The following is a 20849-nucleotide window of genomic DNA, read 5'->3' as shown; positions in this document are numbered from 1 at the left end:
ATACTTGAAATATCTGGACAAAGTCCTATCGGTGAGCTCCTCCGGCAGGCAAGGCTGCGATGGCTGGGTCATGTAGTCCGCATGCCCAGCCACCGCATGCCGAAACAGCTTTTATTTAGCCAGATCGAGGGGGCTAAACGGGCGCGGCACGGGCTAGAGAAGAGATGGAGTGATGTGGTACAGGAGGACATGGAGCTGAGTGGACTTGCCGATGACTGGTACCAGCAGTGTCAAGATCGGCCTCTGTGGAGGAGGCTCGTGAAGGACGCTGCTGAGTTAGTGCCAGGCTAGGTGCACCTTGAGGCTACTGGGCAGTTGGAGGCAGTCGCCCTCCAGCAATGGAGGGGGGAGGAGCGACGCTCACAACAACGAGCGGAACGCCGGGTGGCTAAAGCACAGCAAGTTGGCACAGTAGGGGGCACAGGTGGTGCATCGGCCACTCATCTCAGTCGACCCATGGCCAGCGACCGTACGACACTTCACGTGGCCTTAGCGCGCACATAGCCTGGCACAAGCGCCGTGTTGACGTCACCGCCACTTAGTGGCGAATGACGATTGTTGTGTTAACCTGTGCGTTCATCTAAATGTGTACCTGTGTGTGTTTACATGTGTGGGTGGGAAGCGTTAGTGTAGTGGTTAGCGCACTGCATGACGAACCCGTCGACCCATGTTCGATTCCCACTCACGGCCACTAACACCAGTGACGATAATCTGAAGCCGTCCTGGCCCTCCCCTAGGTTGACTTAACCTCAAATTTGTACCTGGTGCGGTGTGGAAACATCGCCACTCGGGAGACAAAGGCGGCCGGGCGTGGTGCTGGCCACCCACCCCTTCGTGTGTGAGACAGTGAGTGTGAGACAGTGTGAGCGTGTGATAGTGTGAAAAGGAGACTCAGTGAATGTGAGAGTTTGAGAGTGTGATAGTGTGTGAGAGTTTGAGAGTGTGTGAGAGTGTGTTGAGAGTGAGTGTGAAAGGGAGACTCAGTGTGAGAGTTTAAGTGTGTGAGAGTTTGAGAGTGTGATAGTGAGTGTGTGGGAGAGTGAGTTTGAGAGTGATTGTGAAAGGGAGACACAGTGAGTGAGAGTTTGAGAGTGTGATAGTGTGTGAGAGTGTGACAGTTTGAGAGTGTGATAGTGTGTGTGAGATTGTGAAAGGGAGACTCAGTGAGAGTGTGAGAGTTGCGGATCTTGAGTGACTAAGTGGGTGAGTGGCTGTGTGAGTCGCTGATTAATGTGGGAGATGGACTTAAAACCGGCGACCTCATCATCATCACAAGTCCAATTTGTTCACAAAAACCTCTTGGTGTGACGGGCTAAGGTGCAAGTACTGCCACCTTCTACAGGACTTGTTAGGCCAAACACAACTCTGGGCCTGTTTAGACATTGACTCGGGGCGCCGTTCAATGTTGTGTTGTGTGTTCTCCCCGTTTGTGTTTACTCCCGTAGCTAAATATCATCTGCTAATTAATCAATTGTGATGACACACGGAGCAGTAACAAAAACATCGCCCCCTCCTCCTGAACAAACACAAACTCGGGCCTCCTGTGTGAGGTGGACTTGTGGGTTAACAGAATGTTTATTTTTACTGGACTCCGATCAAGCTCTGTATCACAGATGTAAGGGCGGGTAAAAACTTTGGCAACACAAAAAAAAACACGACAGGAGTGCAGAGTATAGGAAAGATAAACAACTTAAGGAGATGAATAAAACAATTATTTTAATATTCTTAGCTCTTTCGGTAAAGTCACGTTGAAGGGAAACAATAAATATATAAAACAATAAAAATTCTCACGTTTCGACCATAACACAATCGGTCGTCATCAGGTGTGTCGGTTTGCATTTATCTATTTATTTTTAAACGGTGTATTTATTTATTAAAAAACGTCAGCGCCACGCGCAGCGATTTGGCAGTTTATTTAGAAGGACTAGTCCATCTATGTTCTGAAAAGAGGGGGGAGACGAAAAATTAATGTATGCTGTCTGAAAGCCACCGTAAGCGTGAACAATCAATTAAGACCTGAAATGGTTTATCAAATCCTTCCAATGATTGCTAAGCCAGAATCCATCTTCTCGGTTGAAATTGTCTTTGTGCTTGTATATGTGGATAGCCTCATGAACGAATCTCTCATGGTAGCCAGATGGCTTACAAAGAACCTCTGTCTTGGAAAAGTCAATGTCATGTGAGCCTACTGAATTATAACAATGATCTGCCACGGCCGAGGTGTTGGTCCTACCGTGTTTAAGGTCTGCTTTGTGTTCATGAATGCGGTCCGAGACATGGCATTTGGTTTCTCCAATGTAACTACTACCACAGAGGCAACTTAGTTTGTAGACACCAGGGTATTGTATGTCCGGAATCACATCTTTTACAGACGGAACCAGATCACGGATTTTATGCAATGTGTTGAAACGGACCTGGATCTTGTGTTTATTCAAGATTTTGGAGATCTTTTTTGTGATCCCCGCAATGTAGGGTAAAGTGATGGTTTTGAAAGGCTCCTCAAGAGGGTCCTTCTTCATGGTTTGAGTGATAGCTTTGCGGATTGTATAGTCGGAGTAACCATTAGCCTTAAGAACTTGGTGTGCGTGCTTGAGTTCATGTCTCGGACCGCATTCGTGAACACAAAGCAGACCTTAAACACGGTAGGACCAACACCTCGGCCGTGGCAGATCATTGTTATAATTCTGTAGGCTCACATGACATTGACTTTTCCAAGACAGAGGTTCTTTGTAAGCCATCTGGCTACCATGAGAGATTCGTTCATGAGGCTATCCACATATACAAGCATAGAGACAATTTCAACCGAGAAGATGGATTCTGGCTTAGCAATCATTGGAAGGATTTGATAAAGCATTTCAGGTCTTGATTGTTCACGCTTACAGTGGCTTTCAAACAGCATACATTAATTTTCCGTCTCCCCCCTCCTCTTTTCAGAACATAGATGGACTCGTCCTTCTAAATAAACTGTCAAATTGCTGCGCGTGGCGCTAACGTTTTTTTTATAAATACACCGTTTAAAAATAAATAAATTTATGCAAACCGACACACCTGATGACGACCGTTTGTGTTATGGTCGAAACGTCGTGAGAATTTTTATTGTTTTATATGTTTTATTATTTTATTGTTTCCCTTCAACGTGACTTTACCGAAAGAGCTAAGAATATGAATTACTGCAGTCACGAAAGCTTTAAATAAAAAAATAATTTAATTTTTATTTAAAGCTTTCATGACTGCAGGGATTCATTTTCTTGGTTCTTTTGGTAAAGTCACGGTGAAGGGAAATAATAAAATATATAATCTTAGTTTTTTCGGTAAAGTCACATTGAAGAGAAACAACAAAATAATAAAATATATATAAAACAATAAAAAATTCTCACGACGTTTCGACCATAACTCAAACGGTCGTCTTCAGGTGTGTTGGTTCGTATAAATTAATTTTTAATTTTTAAACGGCGCATTTATTTATTTATAAAAAAAACGTTAGCGCCACGCGCAACGATTTGGCAGTTTACCCAGGACTAGTCCATCTATATTCTGAAAAGAGGAGGGGGGAGACGAAATTTTTTATAATGTATGCTGTCTGAAAGCCACTGTAAGCGTGAACAATCAATTAAGACCTGAAATGGTTTATCATATCTTTCCAATGATTGCTAAGATAGAATCCATCTTCTCGGTTGAAATTGTCTCTGTGCTTGTGTAGTGATTGTAGAATCACTACTGTGTACACACGCACAAGCGTGACGTCACTATGCGGGGGAGCGTCATGACCACGCGGGTCTACACACATGCATGACGTCATTCCGGCTGGAGGCGGGAATGACGTCAGGGCCGGTTCTGGGCTCCGGGAGGCCACGAGGGTGGTGTGAGGCCGTGGCCCTCTCTGTGACCCCGGCTGGACACGTGACTGGACCCCAGTGGGGGCTGGGGGCCTAGGGGGCACCTCGGAGGGCACGTGGACAGCAGGGGGGCTTCAAGAGGGTTCCCGAAGGGAGGCGTGGCCGGGGTAGGGCCCGGGCACGCCGAGGCCCATATAAGCAGCCTCCTCACGAGGTTCGAGGCTGTCCGTATCAAGAACGAAGATGCATCGTGAAGACGCCAAGAGGAGTCAAGCCTCCAGTCAGCGGACCTGGCAGTAGCCCACCTGGCTGGATTAACGCTAGAGTATTTGAGAAGTATGTGTTAGCTAGAGTAGGTCGGTGGTCACCACCTTATGTGCAGTGTTATATTACTTACCGTTCTAATAAATCAGCGTTGCCTCCCAAGTAGTTGTGTGTGCACCTAATTCGAACCCACTACACTTGTATATGTGGATAGCCTCATGAACGAATCTCTCATGGAAGCCAGATGGCTTACAAAGAACCTCCGTCTTGGAAAAGGCAATGGCATGTGAGCCCACTGAATTAGAACAATGATCTGCCATGGCCGAGGTGTTGGTCCTACCGTGTTTAAGGTCTGCTTTGTGTTCACGAATGCGGTCCGAGACATGGCGTTTGGTTTCTCCAATGTAACTACTACCACAGAGGCAACTTAGTTTGTAGACACCAGGGTATTGTATGTCCGGAATCACATCTTTTACAGACGGAACCAGATCACAGATTTTATGTAATGTGTTGAAACGGACCTGGATCTTGTGTTTATTCAAGATTTTGGAGATCTTTTTTGTGATCCCAGCAATGTAGGGTAAAGTGATGGTTTTGAAAGGCTCCTCAAGAGGGTTCTTCTTCATGGTTTGAGTGATAGCTTTGCGGATTGTATAGTCGGAGTAACCATTAGCCATAAGAGCTTGGTGTACGTGCTTGAGTTCACTGCTTATGTGTTCCTGGTCGGATATGCATTGGGCTCTATGATACAGAGTCTTGATGAGAGAATTCTTCTGTGATGGATGGTGGTGGGAATCTGGTTTCAGATAAGCATCCGTATGGGTAGCTTTCCTGTAGACAGAGTGGCTCATTGAACCATCAGGTCTCTTTTTTAATTAAGACATCCAAAGAAGGTATCTTGCCATCTATTTCGACTTCCATGGTAAATCTGATGGCTGGGTGTATGGAATTGATGTGGTCGAAGAATTGGTCTAGAGCAGGCCGGCCATGTGGCCAGATGACAAAAGTGTCATCCACGTACCTCTTCCATAAGGTTGGGCGCAGAGTGGCAGTCTGGATGGCGTCAGTCTCAAATTTCTCCATGAAAATGTTAGCTATAACTGGAGAAAGGGGGGAGCCCATTGGGGTGCCCTCAGATTGTTTGTAGAAAGTTCCATTCCAAGTGAAGTATGTATTGGTTAAACAGTGTCTCACCAGGGGGGGTGCCTCAGTGTTTAGTCCTTGATGAACCAAGTCTTCAATGATTGCAATGGTGTCAGGTACAGGAACCTTGGTGAATAAGGAAACTACATCAAAACTGACAAGCAGGTCGTCTGGGGACAGGGAAATACCCTTGATTGTCGATACCAGGTGAGTAGAATTTTGTACCGCAGAGGTGGTCTTTACACCTGAAGACGACCGTTTGAGTTATGGTCGAAACGTCGTGAGAATTTTTTATTGTTTTATATATATTTTATTATTTTGTTGTTTCTCTTCAACGTGACTTTACCGAAAAAACTAAGAATATGAATTACTGCAGTCACGAAAGCTTTAAATCAAAATAATTTTTTTATTGTTTCCCCTCTACGTGACTTTATATATATTTTTATTATTTTATTGTTTCCCTTCTACGTGACTTTACCGAAAGAACCAAGAATAATTATTTTAATGTTAACAGGTAAAGTCGACTGAGGTACCAAGTTATTTATCGTAAGCACGTGCTACACTGTATTCATACTAACGTGAACGTAGAATCTTGACCACTCTGTCATGCTGCTGTTGTGGTTTAAAATACACTGACACAAATTACAGTTGTTATTACAAAGTATAGGCAGTGAAAATACGACTTTAATATTCTTTACTTGTGCAAGTATATATTTTAAAAAGCTAGTTTTTCAATGCACTTTCCTTTGCACTCTAAAACTGAACATTCTTTTCACCACGGAAAATGTAGGACTATAAATGATTAAAAATAAAGTTTAAAAAACCGCGAATAGGCCCAGGATGGGCGGGTCTGTTGAATGAAATCTCGATTTGTCGCGCGAGGCGTCTTTGTAGAAACTTGCAGCTCCTTCGTAGATCGCAGGATGTTAAGCGTCAAAGACTTGTAAACGACTAACAACAGACAACACGGCAAGTGCAATGAAAGTGTGTAACAAACACGCACACTCAATAGCACCGTGGCGAGGCCTTGGACTGCCTTTGGTGATGTTTCTATGGCGCCACGTGCTCGTGTTAGGGCTGAGTCCACCTAGAGGGAGGCCCCGCGGTGTTGGCTGTGAGCGGCCATCGAAGCCGGAAGAGACCCACGGGGGCCGTAGCCCCGCCTCTCCCACCCCAATACCCCCCCTGGCCCCTCCCCCGCTGGCTCCTCCCCCGCTGCCCCCTCCCCGATGGGGCCCCCGCGGTGCAGGGGGTGAAGGCGGGTGACGTCACAGTGCGCGCGCCACTGTTACGTCACTGCCACCAAGTGGCGAAGGGCGGTTATTGCGGGGCGGGGGTGGCAGGTGGTCACGTGGCACTACCACGTGACTGTGACATCGCTAATGACGTCTTCCCTACGTCATCGTGTCACGTGCCTCGTTACGTCATTAACGAGATTTTCACGGAGAAGACGGTCGCACGAAGCAGCAGCTGAAGCCATCCGAGCGAACACTTGATGTGGGTTTGTGTTGATGTTGATCTGTGTTCATCATGTGGATCCGTGTTAATAACGTGGGTCCGTGTTGATGATATGGGTCTGTGTTGATGTGGGTCCATGTTGATTATGTGGGTCCGTGTTGATTATATGGGTCTACATCATTAGACCTCCTTTGCCAGTACCAAAATATAAGAATAGGGTTTTCCCCTTTTTTCTGGCAACAAAACTGAAACCTTTTTACGAGGAATCATGTCTGCATTAAACACAAAATGCAAACAAAACACACACTTTGATAATATATGCATTGTCCTTGAAACTGATTGGTCCACACCAGAGACAGCTTTCTTTTGAGCCTCGTCTCAATTTGTGATAGACCAGAGGATGCCCGAGGAATAGGGAAAACCCCTATTCTTATATGGGTCTGTGTTAATAATGGTGATCCGTGTTAATAATGTGGGTCCCTGTAAATAATATGGGTCCGGGTTAATGATATGAGTCTGTGCTGATGTGGGTCCGTGTTGATTATATGGGTCCATGTTTATTATGAGGGTTCGTGTTGATATTGGTTTGTGTTGATGTTAATCTCTGTTAATACTCGTAGGAACCTCCTGGTTACACCAGCCCACAGGGGATTATTGTGTCCGTCCGTCGTGCATCCAAAAATGGGAGGGGTGGGGCTGGGTGGTGAGGGGAGGGTGGGGAGGGAGGGGCTGGGTAGGGAGGGGAGGGTGGGGAGGGGCTGGGTGGGGAGGGTGGGGAGGGGCTGGGTGGGGAGGGTGGGGAGGGGCTGGGTGGGGAGAGTGGGGCTGGGTGGGGGGGGGGCTGGGTGGGGAGGGGCTGGTCACCCCGTGGTGCCCTTATAAAACTCAACGTTTAACCTACTCACGTCGGCTTGTGCCCGCCCTCACAGTCGGGCATATTTACGGAATACACCACCCCTGGCCATTGACCGAGCAACCCAACGTTCCTACCGGGTTAATGATATGAGTCTGTGTTGGTGTGGGTCCATGTTGATTATGTGGGTCCGTATTAATAATGTGGATCCGTGATGATGTGGGTTCTTGGTGAACATTTGGGTGCTTATTGAGGCCATGCTTAAGTCGGGGGGACAAAAACGTATCGAGCACAGAAGTGCAGTACAACAATGGCTTTTGAACCAATGCCGCACCCATCACCCCCACTTCCCCCGTGACTCGTATAGAAATTATGCCATTGGGCACCCTAGACTCTGTCTAACCCTCATGTTCATCTGCTATCCATAGAGACCTTGAACCTGTGAAAAATAATATCACCTCTGCTGATCCTGCTCTGCAAGTCACCAACATGGAGGTACGGTTTCCTCGATTCGTGTGGTAAAGTATAGGTGGTAATGTGATTCACGCCAATATTTTCATTCCATATCCCTGTGCCTACCTGTCACCCTGTTTACTTGTGTGTGTGTGTGTGTCTGCTTGCCGACCTGTGTGTTTATCAGAATGCCTCTTCACCATGGAACCCAGGGTCTCAGCGATGCTGGCTCAGTGCTCGCTAACTGCACTTGCCCCAACATTTTGTTGAAGCTTGTATGGTGGACCGTTCGCTTTCTCTTTGTGTGTGTGTAGACAAGCCATTCTGAAAATGCGTGTCCATGCTGTAGGACGTGGAGTGCGCTGCTCTCGAAGAAAAAGATCCGGAGCAAATCTCCCAAAGGTAATAACAGAAATGAGGAGCATCACTGTGGTCATCGTGCGTGGAGCACGTCACTCTGGTCATGTTGCTTGGGGCGGAGTGACGTTATGTCGGCCAGGTTACGTAGGGGATGTTACGTGGGCCATTTTTCATAGTTGGGTGGAGGGGGGGTCACTTGCATCGGCCATATTACATAGGGGATATCGTGTCAGCCATGTTGCATAGGGGTTGGACAGGGGATTTCACAGTGACTGTTGAATGGGGGACGGGACGGCCATGTTGCATGGGGGACGTCATAATGGCGATGTTTCAAGGGTTGATGTCAGAGCAGCCATGTTGTGTATGGAAAATCAAAGTGGTCGTGTTGCATGGAGGCATGCTTATATTTTCAGGTGATTAGCAGCTGATTGGCTGGTGCAGTGGGACAGATAATGTAATGCCGCTCTTACGAAAGCAAGAGTTATGATTTAACCATAACCACCATATTTAGTTTGATATTTTCCCTTAAGATGGTTACAATCATATTTCGATCGTAGTCTGCTAAACCTACTTCGCAAAGGTGACGTTCTGTCCTAGAGAATCAGTACTGTAACAACATCAATTGCAAAATGAATTTCTATGGGATCTAAACTTTGTACAGTAGGGTGGCAGCGCAGTGGGTATAACACTTCGGATATCTCAGAACAAGATGTAGAGGACCTGAGTTTGATTTCTGACTCTGGTGCCATCCCTGTCTCGAATTTATATGTTCTGCTGTTGGGCATGGGTTTCCTCTGGGTTTTCCAGCTTTATCCCAAAGCTAGAAAAAAAACCCCACACAATGTTACATATATACATCGGCCAAACATCCCAAATAGTGAAAAGTTACACTGCAAATGACTAAAATTGAGATTCCATGTAACATTGCCCTCTATTCCAAAATCTTGCTAGGAACCTCCCGAGAAGGAGTCTTGAGACTAAGTGATGCTTTTTTGGGTACACAAGGGTAATAATTTTACTAAAATATAATTGTTCTTTTTATGTCTGCAGAAATCCGGAAGATTTTTGGCACTAAGTTCCTAACTAGTGACCAGCAGAAGGAACTCGCTGCCATTCGTAAAATATGGTACTTTGGGCTCCACAACGTCGCCTCGGGTACCACCAATGGTGGCTATGATGACGACAACCATGATTACATCACGGTAAGACTCCCCACAAAACGCTGGCCTTGGGGGCGGCGATCACCTGGTCCAGCAGTCGTGCGTTCGAGGCGTGTGGCACAAGTTCGCGATTCAATTGCGACGTGCCGCCTTGGTTATTTCTTCGGTTGTCATCATCATCATCATCACACACACATGCAGTGCCATCGTGCATAGTTTCCTCACATGCAGTATCAGGGCACACGACATCACCATGCACACCATAATCAGCCATAAGCATCCTTCCAGACAGCATTTTCACACACTGCGTTATCACACAGTATCATACAAATCCCAGCGGACACCCTGTTCATACTGCAATGTGTTTAAACCATTAAATTATATGCGCTGTCTGCTTCACAGTGGACATTAAAGATGACGTGACTTCATAAAGAACTTGTAGGCCATTGTGTACCGGCATCACGGCCCATATTATACTAATTTGGAAACGTACCTGCAAACTACCAAATTGGGAATACACATATAGCAGCAATCATGGCTCACAATTGGCAGACCAATACCCACATGCAGACCAGATGCTGAGTAACTGCCTGCTCCGCAGGGACATCTGCAACTGGGGATGCCCTCCTATTGATAAACATACACAATATAATTGAAATTGGCAAAGCATCCCAATGCTGAAAAATGCTTTCAGGTCACAGGACAGACCCTAGCTGAGACTGAACTATTGTCGGTTTGAATGATTTCATCAGTGAACACCCACAATCACAGTGGAAGAATGGCATGTGCATCGTAGAGATGACAAGCCAATGGTCAGTGGACAGATCAGCTCCACGGTAGGTTCTGGTGTCAAGAACTTTGGCCCGCATTCACTGTTCCGTCACTATATAGTCCAACAGGTTATTGCTTGGACGTGTGCTGCAACAGTGTGTTGGTGATTACAAGCTCACAGTGGTTACACCGCGTTGCCACGCTGCCACCCAAATGACATCTGACACTTGGTTATCTAGCGCACGCCATGGATTGCGTCTCTGTTTTCATCGTCTTTAAAGAGTGCTGAATTGGCACGCATTAAATGAGCGTCAATTGAAGTCGGTGACTTAACCGCCGTGCGATTGTTGTGCAGTTCAAGAACGAACACCTCAACTACCGCTACGAGGTGCTGGAGACGATTGGGTTTGGGGGTCAGGGCCAGGCGATAAAGTGCCTCGACCACAAGACCAACACCATCGTAGCTGTGAAGATGCTCAACATCCCGTCGAGGTAAGGTTTCACAGCAGCATGGACCCTAATGAGGCTGACATTGTTAATTTTATTCATCGTGGGCAGCCGTGTGGTTTTAAGTAGTGGATATTTTAGCCTCACAGCAACAAGGGACCTGGGTTCGATTCCTGACTCAGGCGCCTTCTTAAATCGAGTTGGTAATTTGTCCCCCTGGTCTGCATCAGTTTCCTCTGCGTTCCCTGGTTTCCTCCCAAGTGTATAAAAAAACAACGCAACTGGTATTGGCAAAAAGTCCACATGCTACAAATATCACCTTCAAATGAGTAAATTTGGGATAAAAAATATCATTGGCCCCTACTGTGAAGCTACTGCAGACTGTCTGTTAACCACCATCGCCTTCCTTCGTGCTCGTGTTGCGCTATGAGAGCCGTGTTCATTGTCACGGCTTCTGCCTTGGCCTCGAACACTCGGGCTCATCTCAAGTCTGAGCTGCTGAGTTGCTATTGAAGACACACGAGTGACTCAGAAACGCGTGTGGGGACTATGCTCAGAGCTGGCTCAAGTTAATTACGGCTTTAAGAGAGTGGATTCATCCCCACGTGTTACAATCTCTGTGGGGATAGCGCATTGCCCCTCCTCACACTCGAGGGTTTTATAATGGCACTCCGGTTTCCTCCCACATGTACAAACGTTCATTGATTGACCGAAAATATCTTAACCGGTAAAGTCACGTTGAAGGGAAACAATAAAATAATAAAAATATAAAACAATAAAATTCTCATCACGTTTAGACTGAAACACAAGCAATCATTATCAGTCCAAACGTCGTGAGAATTTTATTGTTTTATATTTTTATTATTTTATTGCTTCCCTTCTACGTGACTTTACCGAAAGAACCAAGAATATGAATCCCTGCAGTGACTAAAACATCTTAACCCTTTGCCGTTCCGAGATGCCTGCAAGTTGTCCGATTCACCTCTGAATCTCGACAATTTTATTCAGAGAGGCATAGTGCCATTGTTTTTTAAGAAGATCGTACTCACCCTAGAGAATTGTAGCGACATAACCGCACTCTATGATTGCTGGTGCCAAGCTATGCTGCACGGACCTTCGGCATAGCCTTCTGGGAGCCTCTCTACCGATAAAGGATTAATATATAAAGCACCTCCAAGCTTGGGCAATTGTTGGCAATGGCTCACAGCCTTGTTGCTGCCTCCTCGCTTGTCTGTAAATCGTCTCGCGCCTGTGTCATCATCTTTCTCTCTCGCGTCGGGAGCGTGTGAAGACTGCAGCACGTTGCAAGTCTAATAAGTCATTATTGTCACTATTATTAATCAAGTGAAACTGTGGACTTCCTTTTTTCAGTGCCAGGTACCAGAATTCCGAGGGGATGGGGAGCCGGATTGCATCAGCACTTCAAGACCAAGACAATGAAGACTCCAACACGATCCATGTCCTGGATCACTTCTGGTTCAGGAGACACTTCTGCATCGTCATGGAGCTGCTGGGGTAGGGAGCAGCGCATCTGGCAGCGTCGTTGTTTTGCAGCGCCCTCGCTACCGCATACGTTGTGACATTGTGAAGCCGACATTTGTCTGGGGATGCACATTATCTACGTTGCACACATTGGGCTGCAAGCTTCTCTCCTCTCTGTCAGCCCTGACAACTTTTTACGTCGTCTTGCCCACTCGATCAGCAGGGCGGCGGCGGTACATTGGTAACCCTCGTGCCTCGCAGCAAGGAGGGCCTAGGTGTGAATCCTGACTCGGGCACCTCTCTGTGTGGATTTTTTTATATCATCACTCAGTTCTGTAGAGTGTAAGTCTGTGAGTGCAGTGTGTGGGTGTGTCAGTGAGAGGAGTATGGGAGTTCGATTCCCGCTCACGGGCAACACAAGCGACGATTATCGTAACTGGTCCTGGGCCTCCTCCCCTAGGTCGACTCAGCCTCAAATGAGTGCCTGGTGCGGTGTGTAAAATCATCACCACTGGGGAGACAAAGGCGGTCGGACGTGGTGTTGGCGAACCGCCCGCCTTAATAGGTGCTCGCTCAACAGCACTTGCCCCAACATTGTGTTCAGGCTATACGGGGGAGCTTTCCCTTTTTTGAGTGAGGGTTTGAGTGTGAGCACGTGTCAAGTCGCTATGTTCTCTCCCTCGTTCTGCGCGTGTTTCCTCCGGGCTCTCCGATGTCCCGGCATGGCTAAACAAAAACAAAACAAACACGATGTATCCGGTATCGGTCCAAACATCCCAATGCTGAAATGTCACCGGCAAATCACTCAAAGTGGAATCGCACTCAGCAGCAAGATCGACCTGGCAGGACTAAAAGAGTCTCAAGACTCATTGAGAGATTTCTGGGTTAACAAGTCGAAAAATAATACATTATTATTGTCCTCCTCATGAATCATAGTTAATTAGTTTTTTGGGGGGTTATAATGTGTCGGTTTAATTGCCAATATTTTAACTGTCGCCCTCTACCACCCGACAGAGCCAAACAAACTGAGTTGTCACGTGGACAAATATGCCGACTGATTTGTTTTTTTTTTCAACAAACCAGTTGAATGTTGATAAAGACAAATAAATAAAATCATATTTTACACAACCGACGTTTTACTGTCGATGACATCCAGCGTCAGAGCTCAGATTTTACATTCCACCAAACCGAATGGTACCGTACGTAGCCAACCAATTAGCGCGGTTGGCTACATGTGGTGCAAAATAAATTCAACATACATACATTTGAAAAAAAACTAATAATTTGGAACATTTTGCTAACGAGACGCATGCATTTGTTTGGCTCTGTCACTAGGGGAGAGTCCTGGAGAGCTACCGTGGGAACTTTTACCTTCTAGGAGTGTGGAGGTCCTCACACACCATGACCATGCCGATCTGTCAGCTGCACTTTTGGAAAAAAAAACGTTTCAAAGCCTGGAACTTTTCGCTCTTAGGCCTTGAGATTTGAAATGCTCTCTGCCTGAAGAACTGCGCCTGACCTCAGCGATTCTCCCATTTGAAAAGAAAATCTAAAATCCTACATCTCGTGTGATATGTAGATGAATTAGAGATTTAAAATATACGTACATATTTCACTGTATGGCACTCTGAAGCACATTGTTGGGTCTGCTGTGCCTTGAACAATGTAAATAATAATAATATTTTTTCTAGAATTAGCACTTCACCCTAGCCCTAACAAATGCAATTTGCTTGCTGCCTCGTTCACAGCGATAGCCTCAGGAAAGTCACAAAGGCAGCGAGTCTCCAGGGTTTGGAGATGGAGACGGTGAAAACATACACCAAGGAAATCCTCAAGTCCCTGCGCCATCTCCGCTCTAAGAACATCGTCCACGCGGACCTCAAGCTGGTGAGTGGACACGGCGCTCAGCGCAACTTCGTTTCCAAGTCGCCTTGTTGCTGTTTCGGGACTCGCTCCAGAGAGAAAACCGGACGACACGTTGCTCAAAGTGTTACCCGCATCTTGGGAGACAATGAAACGTGAATGAAGTGAACGACTTGCAAATATGTCAAACGCGTTTGAGCACGTGGTAGAAAGCATTAACTGGGTCCGTGCAAGTGTGTTTTTGTTTTTTCCTCAACTCGTTAACACTCACTTCTTCCAGTGGCTCTAACCTTCATGTAGTAGGAGTAGCAGTAGTCATGATTATCATTATTTATTGTTGATGGAGCCACTCTCTACATTGGGGCATCTCAGAGTGCAGCTGACATCTTATCTCAACACATTTGAAAGTGGCAGCTTTCAGGAAACATCTAGCTTCGCTGTGACTTACCTGGGCGGCACCGTGTCACCCCATCTGTTTAATGTATTTTGGCACAACAACAGTCCACTGCTGGTTGCTGAATGCTCTTAGCGTAACCTCTGAATACGAATCCCTGTTTGCCTCTCTTCGTCTAGGCCAACGTACTGCTCAAAGACACCGTGGCGGGCACCGTGAGGCTCATCGACTTTGAGTCCAGCTTTTTCGTGGGACAACAACGTGAGTGACCTTAACTGCGTGCATCTGTAAGCAAAGGAGTGCGTGTGACACCGTGAGGAGCGTGTGAAACCGCGAGTTGTGGCAGCGTCTTCGAGGTTACTCACACTGAGCGCTCAACTTTGTCTGTGCGAGTGCGGCGAGGGTTTGACGCAGTGCTTGACACGCTACGCTGTGAACACAGGAACCCACGTTCTTGTCCCACTTATGACTAAAAACCGTGGTGAATATTTGAACCGATCCTGGGGGCCTCCACTATATCGACTCAGACTTAATCGAGCACCTGGTGCGTTGTGTAAACATCCAGCACTGTGGAGACAAAGGCAGCCGGGTCGTGGCGCCGGCCACACCACCCCCTCGTGTGCCATGTGACCCTTCATAGGTGCTGCTCGCTCACAGCAATTGCCACAACAGTCTGTTAAAGGCTATAGGGGGCTCGTGTGTACCAGTGTGTTTCTGTGTGTACACGTGTGTGTGTGACGGCATTGCGGTGCGATGATGCTGTTAAAGGTTAAACGAGGATTTGTTGTTCTTTGTCTTTGCGACATGCAGCCCCAGATGTCTGCAGCACCCTGAGCATCACGGCTCCGGAGGTGTTGCTGGGCTACCAGTTAAGGTGCACAGTCGACATGTGGGCACTCGGCTGCATGGTGGTGGAGATGGCGACTGGAAGGGCGTTATTCAAGGCCAAGAACGTCACGGAATACCTCCAGTCCTGCATAGAGGTATTGTCCACACGCCTTTTGCTGCAATCCCCCGTTGGTTTGCGGGTTTATGCCACGTGATGATCTCCCGAATGGCCGGTGTTGTGTGTAGAAAGTGTCAGAGATATTATCGTGAAAGTGTCAACCATCCTAGGCCGCCACGATGTCGACTCGGCCTTAAATGAGTAGTTGGCGTCGCGTGTAAAGTGCCGCCCTTATTTGGTGCCACTCACGAGCAGCATTTGCCACGACAGGCCGTTGAGGTTATCTGGGTGACCCTTGTCTTTGTGTGAACTGTGTGTAGGTCCTGGGAATGCCTCCGAAAAACTACGTGAACAATGCTCCCCGCAGACAGAAGTACTTTGGTGAGTGGGAGGGATGAGCGATAGAAAGTATAAAGTTCGATAGGGGCCCAGGGCTGTTCTAGTTCTGGGGGGGGGTCTCTTGGTACATTCAATTCCTTCTGCTTCCGCATCATGATTCGTCATTGATTTTCAGGTAAGGCAACTCTGTCATGATCTGGCCAAATGTTTGCGTCTCTTAAAGAACCCTCCATCACCCGGCGTGTGGCGTATGAACAATTCGTGACACGCCGACTATTTCAGCTCAAACGCCCGTGCGTGGGGGGGGGGGGGGGAGTTTAAGATAATTTCTCATAAATTGGCAAATCTGACAGCAATTAGATGAGGAAAACTCTTCACTTGAACTGTGTCAAGCATCCTCAGGACAAGGCCCAGGAAGTCAGAATACAATCCAGAAAAGTTGGCGTTCAGTGCCTGTACACCACGTGACAACGGCGAGAGTCTTAATGACAAACACGTGGTCAGATCATTTTGTGGTCGAACCCGACAATCAACTACGGATCTAAGTGTCCCCTTTCTTCCACTCATGCCCATGCCTGATGATGCCAAACACTCCACAGTGATTCACCTTTGTTGTTTCAGCTGTTTACGTTCTCATGTTTTTTTAAAAGCGACGCACGCATCATGAAAGTTAGATCAGAGTCCAGGGAACTTTTTGTTTTCCTGATAACGTTATTATCAAAATTAATGTTTTCGTAAATTTGGTATTTGCTCTGTCGTTATTCCTGCGCGAGGCTTTCGTCGCTAAGGAAGGGGCCCACTGTTTTCTACAGCCTGCAGTAGTCTGTGGGTGACCGGTACTGATTTGTAAATCTTACCGGGTGATTTATAGCGTCGTTTTTTTTATGTTGGCAAATTTGGGCTCTGATGCGGCGTTGTGCCGCGGCGCTACTGGGTGTGCTGCAAGCGAGGGTGTGCGACGCCATTTCTTACCGCCGTGCTCGGCTCCCACAGATCCTCTGGGGAAGCCACTGAACCCCAACGACGGAGAGGCTGCGACGAGTTCCACGCTTCACTTGTTGCTCAAGGACCAAGACCCAAGATTGTTGGACTTTGTCAGCCGCTGCCTCCAGTAAGAAACCCCTCTCCCTCCCATCAAGGATTCCCGCATTAGTCACTGTCCCCCAAGCGATTGGCAATCGCTCGGTCGTTCCCGGCCCTGACGCCTGCACATTTACAGTTCATCTCTCCCGGTGGTGTTCGCACGGATTATTTTTATTTTTGCAGTTTTTCCGTTTGCATTCTGAAACAGATTTTTTGGTTTTTGGTTACTTTAAGCATGTGATGGGCCACTTTGGTGAGCTGTCATCATGTGTGGGCAGGTCGCCCACACTCAGTAGTGCGTTTTACCTGGTTAAAAAAGAGAAATCGACTATTTTAATTGAGCAATTTGCAGTGTAATCTTCGATGTTTTTGTCAAAGTTGGATCATTATGCCGACACACAAAGGCATCAACTCTTATATCATCGCTCTCACCATGTTCACCACGTGTGTGTCCTTGTGTTCCAACAGATGGGACCCGAATCACCGAATGACATCTGTCAAGGCGCTGCTTCATAGCTGGCTCCAGAGTACAGGGACAAGTGAGCCCAGTCAACAAGGCGCAGCAACAACAACAGCCACCACGACCACCACCACCACCACCACCTCTCCCGGCAGTGTCCAGGGCTCAATCGCTCTGGCCTCGAGAAAAGATGACGCAAACTCTGGAGCCACTGAACGACGGTAAGCCACTCTGAATGTGCGCGTGTCCTTTGTGTGTGTTATTATTACTGTTATTTTTACACTTGTTGACCCAGGAGTTTCAAGACTTTTCAGGAGGGAACTGCTACGTTCTGTTCGCAGTAGGGAACACGGTTTTGTCGTGCATATCCGAATCGACTACAAATATATATTTTTTTACATTGGCATGTTTATCCCACACCACTTGCATCGCTGGCGTGGGTTCAGCTATGGAAGAAAGCTGCAGAACCCGACGGAAACCCACGCAGTCCAGGTGGAGAGCATAGTGACCATACAGAGAAAGTGGCTCATGTTGGGAATGGAACCCATGACATTATTGCTGTGAGGCTCAAGCGTTCAAACTGCACTGCCAGCCTGCCACCCTCACAACCACACCCACAATGCCAAACCCACACGTAGATTAGGCTCCAAACACATTCATTTTCGTCTTCTTGGTTCTTTCGGTAAAGTCACGTAGAATGGAAATAAAATAATAAAAATGAAACGTGATAAAATATTTCCATTCTACGTGACTTTACCGAAAGAACCAAGAAGATGAATCCCTGCAGTCACGAAAGCTTTAAATCGAAACATTTATTTTCCACGATTGATGTTTGGGTGAGGCCAGTTAATGATCAAGCCACGTGTTATCTTGCCCATGGCAACTCACCATCACAACATTGGCGGACCAACGCCCGCTTTCAGCCCTGGTGCTAAGTCACTTTATACCGCGCGTGACAGCTACCACCGGGGGTTGGCCCCTTTCACAATGTGTTACGGTGAGAATGCGATGCAAGTCGCTTCTCACGTGCCACGTGTTCTGAGATGCCCCGGCGCGAAGGAGCGTGGCTCTTCCAAACACAAATCACCATCGTGGAAATCTTACACAATTGTGGAGGTCACATGGGCCAGGCGGTAGCACTCGTTGTCGCTTGTTGGTCGTGGTTTAAAACTGGCCTCCTGCCATAGTTACTGCTGCTGGCGTATTATAATTATTATTCTGATATTATTAAGCTCGGTTAATCTGCCACAAGTTTAAACCAATCTTTGCATGATCGGTAGCTGACTGCGATCTCTGTCGTAGCGGGAGAATAGAACGGTCTCGTGCGCGTCTCTTCGCAGACCGGACCCGGTGCAGCCGTCCTCGCACACCCAGGCCTCTGTAGAGAAGACAGAGGTTGTGGACAAGGACGTGCTGAAGGAGTTGAAGGAGGAGACGATGGAGATGGAGGTGTTGGACAAGGAGAGGTTGGAGGTGGAGCAGAGGATCGGGGAGGAGAATGTGGAGATGGTGGAGTACGACGTGAAGACGAAGGAGGAGGTGGTGGTGGAGGAGGAGGATGATGAAGATGATAAGACACTTGTTCTGGAGGAAGAGGATGATGAGGACGAGAACACATTGGTTCTGGAGGAGGAGGAGACTTTGATGGCAAAGAATGAGAAGACGATGGTGAAGAATGAGGAGAAGATGAAAGAGGAGATGGTGGAGGAAGAGGATATCGTGTTGGAGAAGGACAAGGAGGAGATGGAGGAGATGGTGGTCGTCGCGGAGGGAGAAAAGAAGAAGAAGAAGACGAAGAAGCGGTCTCAAATGGCTCGCGCGGGAAGAGCGATCCGCTCATTCTTATGCCGCGTGCTGCTCTGCAGAGGCAGGGCCACTACAGAGTAGCCATGGGTAGCGAAGGCAGTGGAGGGGGTGGTGGTCCTAGTTTATTCGTTTCAACAAAACCACTATCACATACACAAACACACACACCCCCCCCCCATTCACCCCATGATACACCACACACCATACACACACCACACAATACTAATATGGACAGTCACCGACTTACGAACGGATTCCATACTTGAGACCCGTTCATAAGTCGAACTGTTTGTAGGCCAAAACACAATAATGTACTGTTTTTAAATAAAATGTCTTATGGTTCTATTAAAAAGGGAAACGTTTAAAATACTATAATACAGGTATTTTTGGTTAGATCGTGTAAATATATAAATGTGTGGAGAAATCCCCCTGTTTTGTTCCTTAAATATAGGGGTAGATGTGATGACGTCACTTGTGTGCTCTTCTTGGGCGAAGGGTGGGGGGGGGGTAATGAATGAATATAAATGACTATGGGTATCCATTGCCATTCGGGCAATTGTGCTGTACTAGTAACGGATTGGCACGTTCTGTTTACGTGACAAACCTTACTCATTGGTTGTGTCGGGTGGTGGCAGGTTTAACAACACATTTACATATTTACGCGATCTAACCCAACAAACCTCTATTATGGATGATATTGGTCACGACAGCCTCCTACTAGGTGTTAAACTCTGAAGTTAATAAGTTAGAATAATTATTGTACATTTGCCAAACCAATAGTTCAGCGGTTCGGTTCACAAATGCGAGATCACATTCAAATGCCGGATCATTAAAAATAATTGTCTTAAGTAAGCTCGTTCGTAAGTGTGGACGTTCGTCAGTCTGCCTGTACATCACACACACACACTCAGTATCACACTCGGGTCTCCTGGTTTATAGTCCAGCGCACTAACCGCAACACCCCCCCACACACTACACACACACACTACACACACACTACACACACACACTACACACACACACTACACACACACAGGTCTAGCCCAGTAACGTAGCTGGTCTCACCCCTCACTGGTTTTCATTCAGGCACTTCTCAGATGATGACCTTGCCACGGTTAGAGAACCGTTTGTTTGTCGAACAGTTCATAAGTCAGAACACTATAATGCACTATATTTAAATGCCCATATGGCTAGTGTTATAAAATGTGTTATGGTTCAATAAAAATGGAAGCATTGATAATTTCAAATTAGAAGATATATTGTACATATATATGTAATGTGATGAATACCGCAATGTAAATATAATATAAAATCACGTGAAAAGAAGTAAAATATTGTTTTATGAACACTTACCTTGAGTCCTGTGGGTATTTTGTTGAACTTGTTTCACACCGTACGTAGCCAACCGTGCTAATCGGAGGTCTGGGAGTCCTGATGTTCGCTTGCCTGTTGGAAGCGGCTTAATGAGTTCCCACAATTACTGCAACAGCAACCGCCATTCGCCACTGAGTGGTGGTGACGTCACCACGGTGCTTGTGCCAGGCTAAGTGCACTTTAAGGCCACGCAATGCGTCGAATACCCGCTGGCAGCAGGTCACGGGACAGGCCCAGGCACCATGGGTCGACTGGCTGCATACCACTTGTGCCCCCTACTGTGCCAACTTGCTGTGCTTTAGCCACCCGGCGCTCCGCTCGTTGTTGTGAGCGTCGCTCCGATGCCCTCCGTTGTTG

General features: G+C 47.1%; 1 protein-coding gene across 1 annotated transcript; it reads left to right on the top strand.

The window, feature by feature from the left end:
• The first annotated feature begins 6684 nt into the window (after nucleotides 1–6684).
• LOC116953102 (dual specificity tyrosine-phosphorylation-regulated kinase 4-like) lies at nucleotides 6685–20470 on the top strand. Its single transcript, XM_076074747.1, has 13 exons — nucleotides 6685–6740; nucleotides 7983–8049; nucleotides 8322–8409; nucleotides 9418–9569; nucleotides 10654–10790; nucleotides 12117–12260; nucleotides 13976–14114; nucleotides 14664–14745; nucleotides 15295–15467; nucleotides 15751–15811; nucleotides 16763–16880; nucleotides 17321–17533; nucleotides 18653–20470. Exons 2-13 carry the CDS (start codon nucleotides 8044–8046, stop codon nucleotides 19197–19199), a joined length of 1860 nt encoding a protein of 619 aa, XP_075930862.1. The 5' UTR covers nucleotides 6685–6740; nucleotides 7983–8043; the 3' UTR covers nucleotides 19200–20470.
• Nucleotides 20471–20849: the final 379 nt, after the last annotated feature.

Source organism: Petromyzon marinus, chromosome 50 (genome assembly GCF_048934315.1).
Source record: "Petromyzon marinus isolate PM22_M1 ecotype Great Lakes invasive population chromosome 50, UKy_Petmar_22M1.pri1.0, whole genome shotgun sequence".
Taxonomy (NCBI): domain Eukaryota; kingdom Metazoa; phylum Chordata; class Hyperoartia; order Petromyzontiformes; family Petromyzontidae; genus Petromyzon; species Petromyzon marinus.
The sequence above is the reverse complement of the archived record's forward strand: the minus strand, read 5'-3'. Positions and strand labels throughout refer to the sequence as shown.

Coding starts and splice junctions, on each gene's coding strand:
- LOC116953102 (XM_076074747.1), top strand. Junction 15,468..15,750: donor ACCTCCAGTCCTGCATAGAG/GTATTGTCCACA, acceptor AACTGTGTGTAG/GTCCTGGGAATGCCTCCGAA. Junction 17,534..18,652: donor TCTGGAGCCACTGAACGACG/GTAAGCCACTCT, acceptor GTCTCTTCGCAG/ACCGGACCCGGTGCAGCCGT.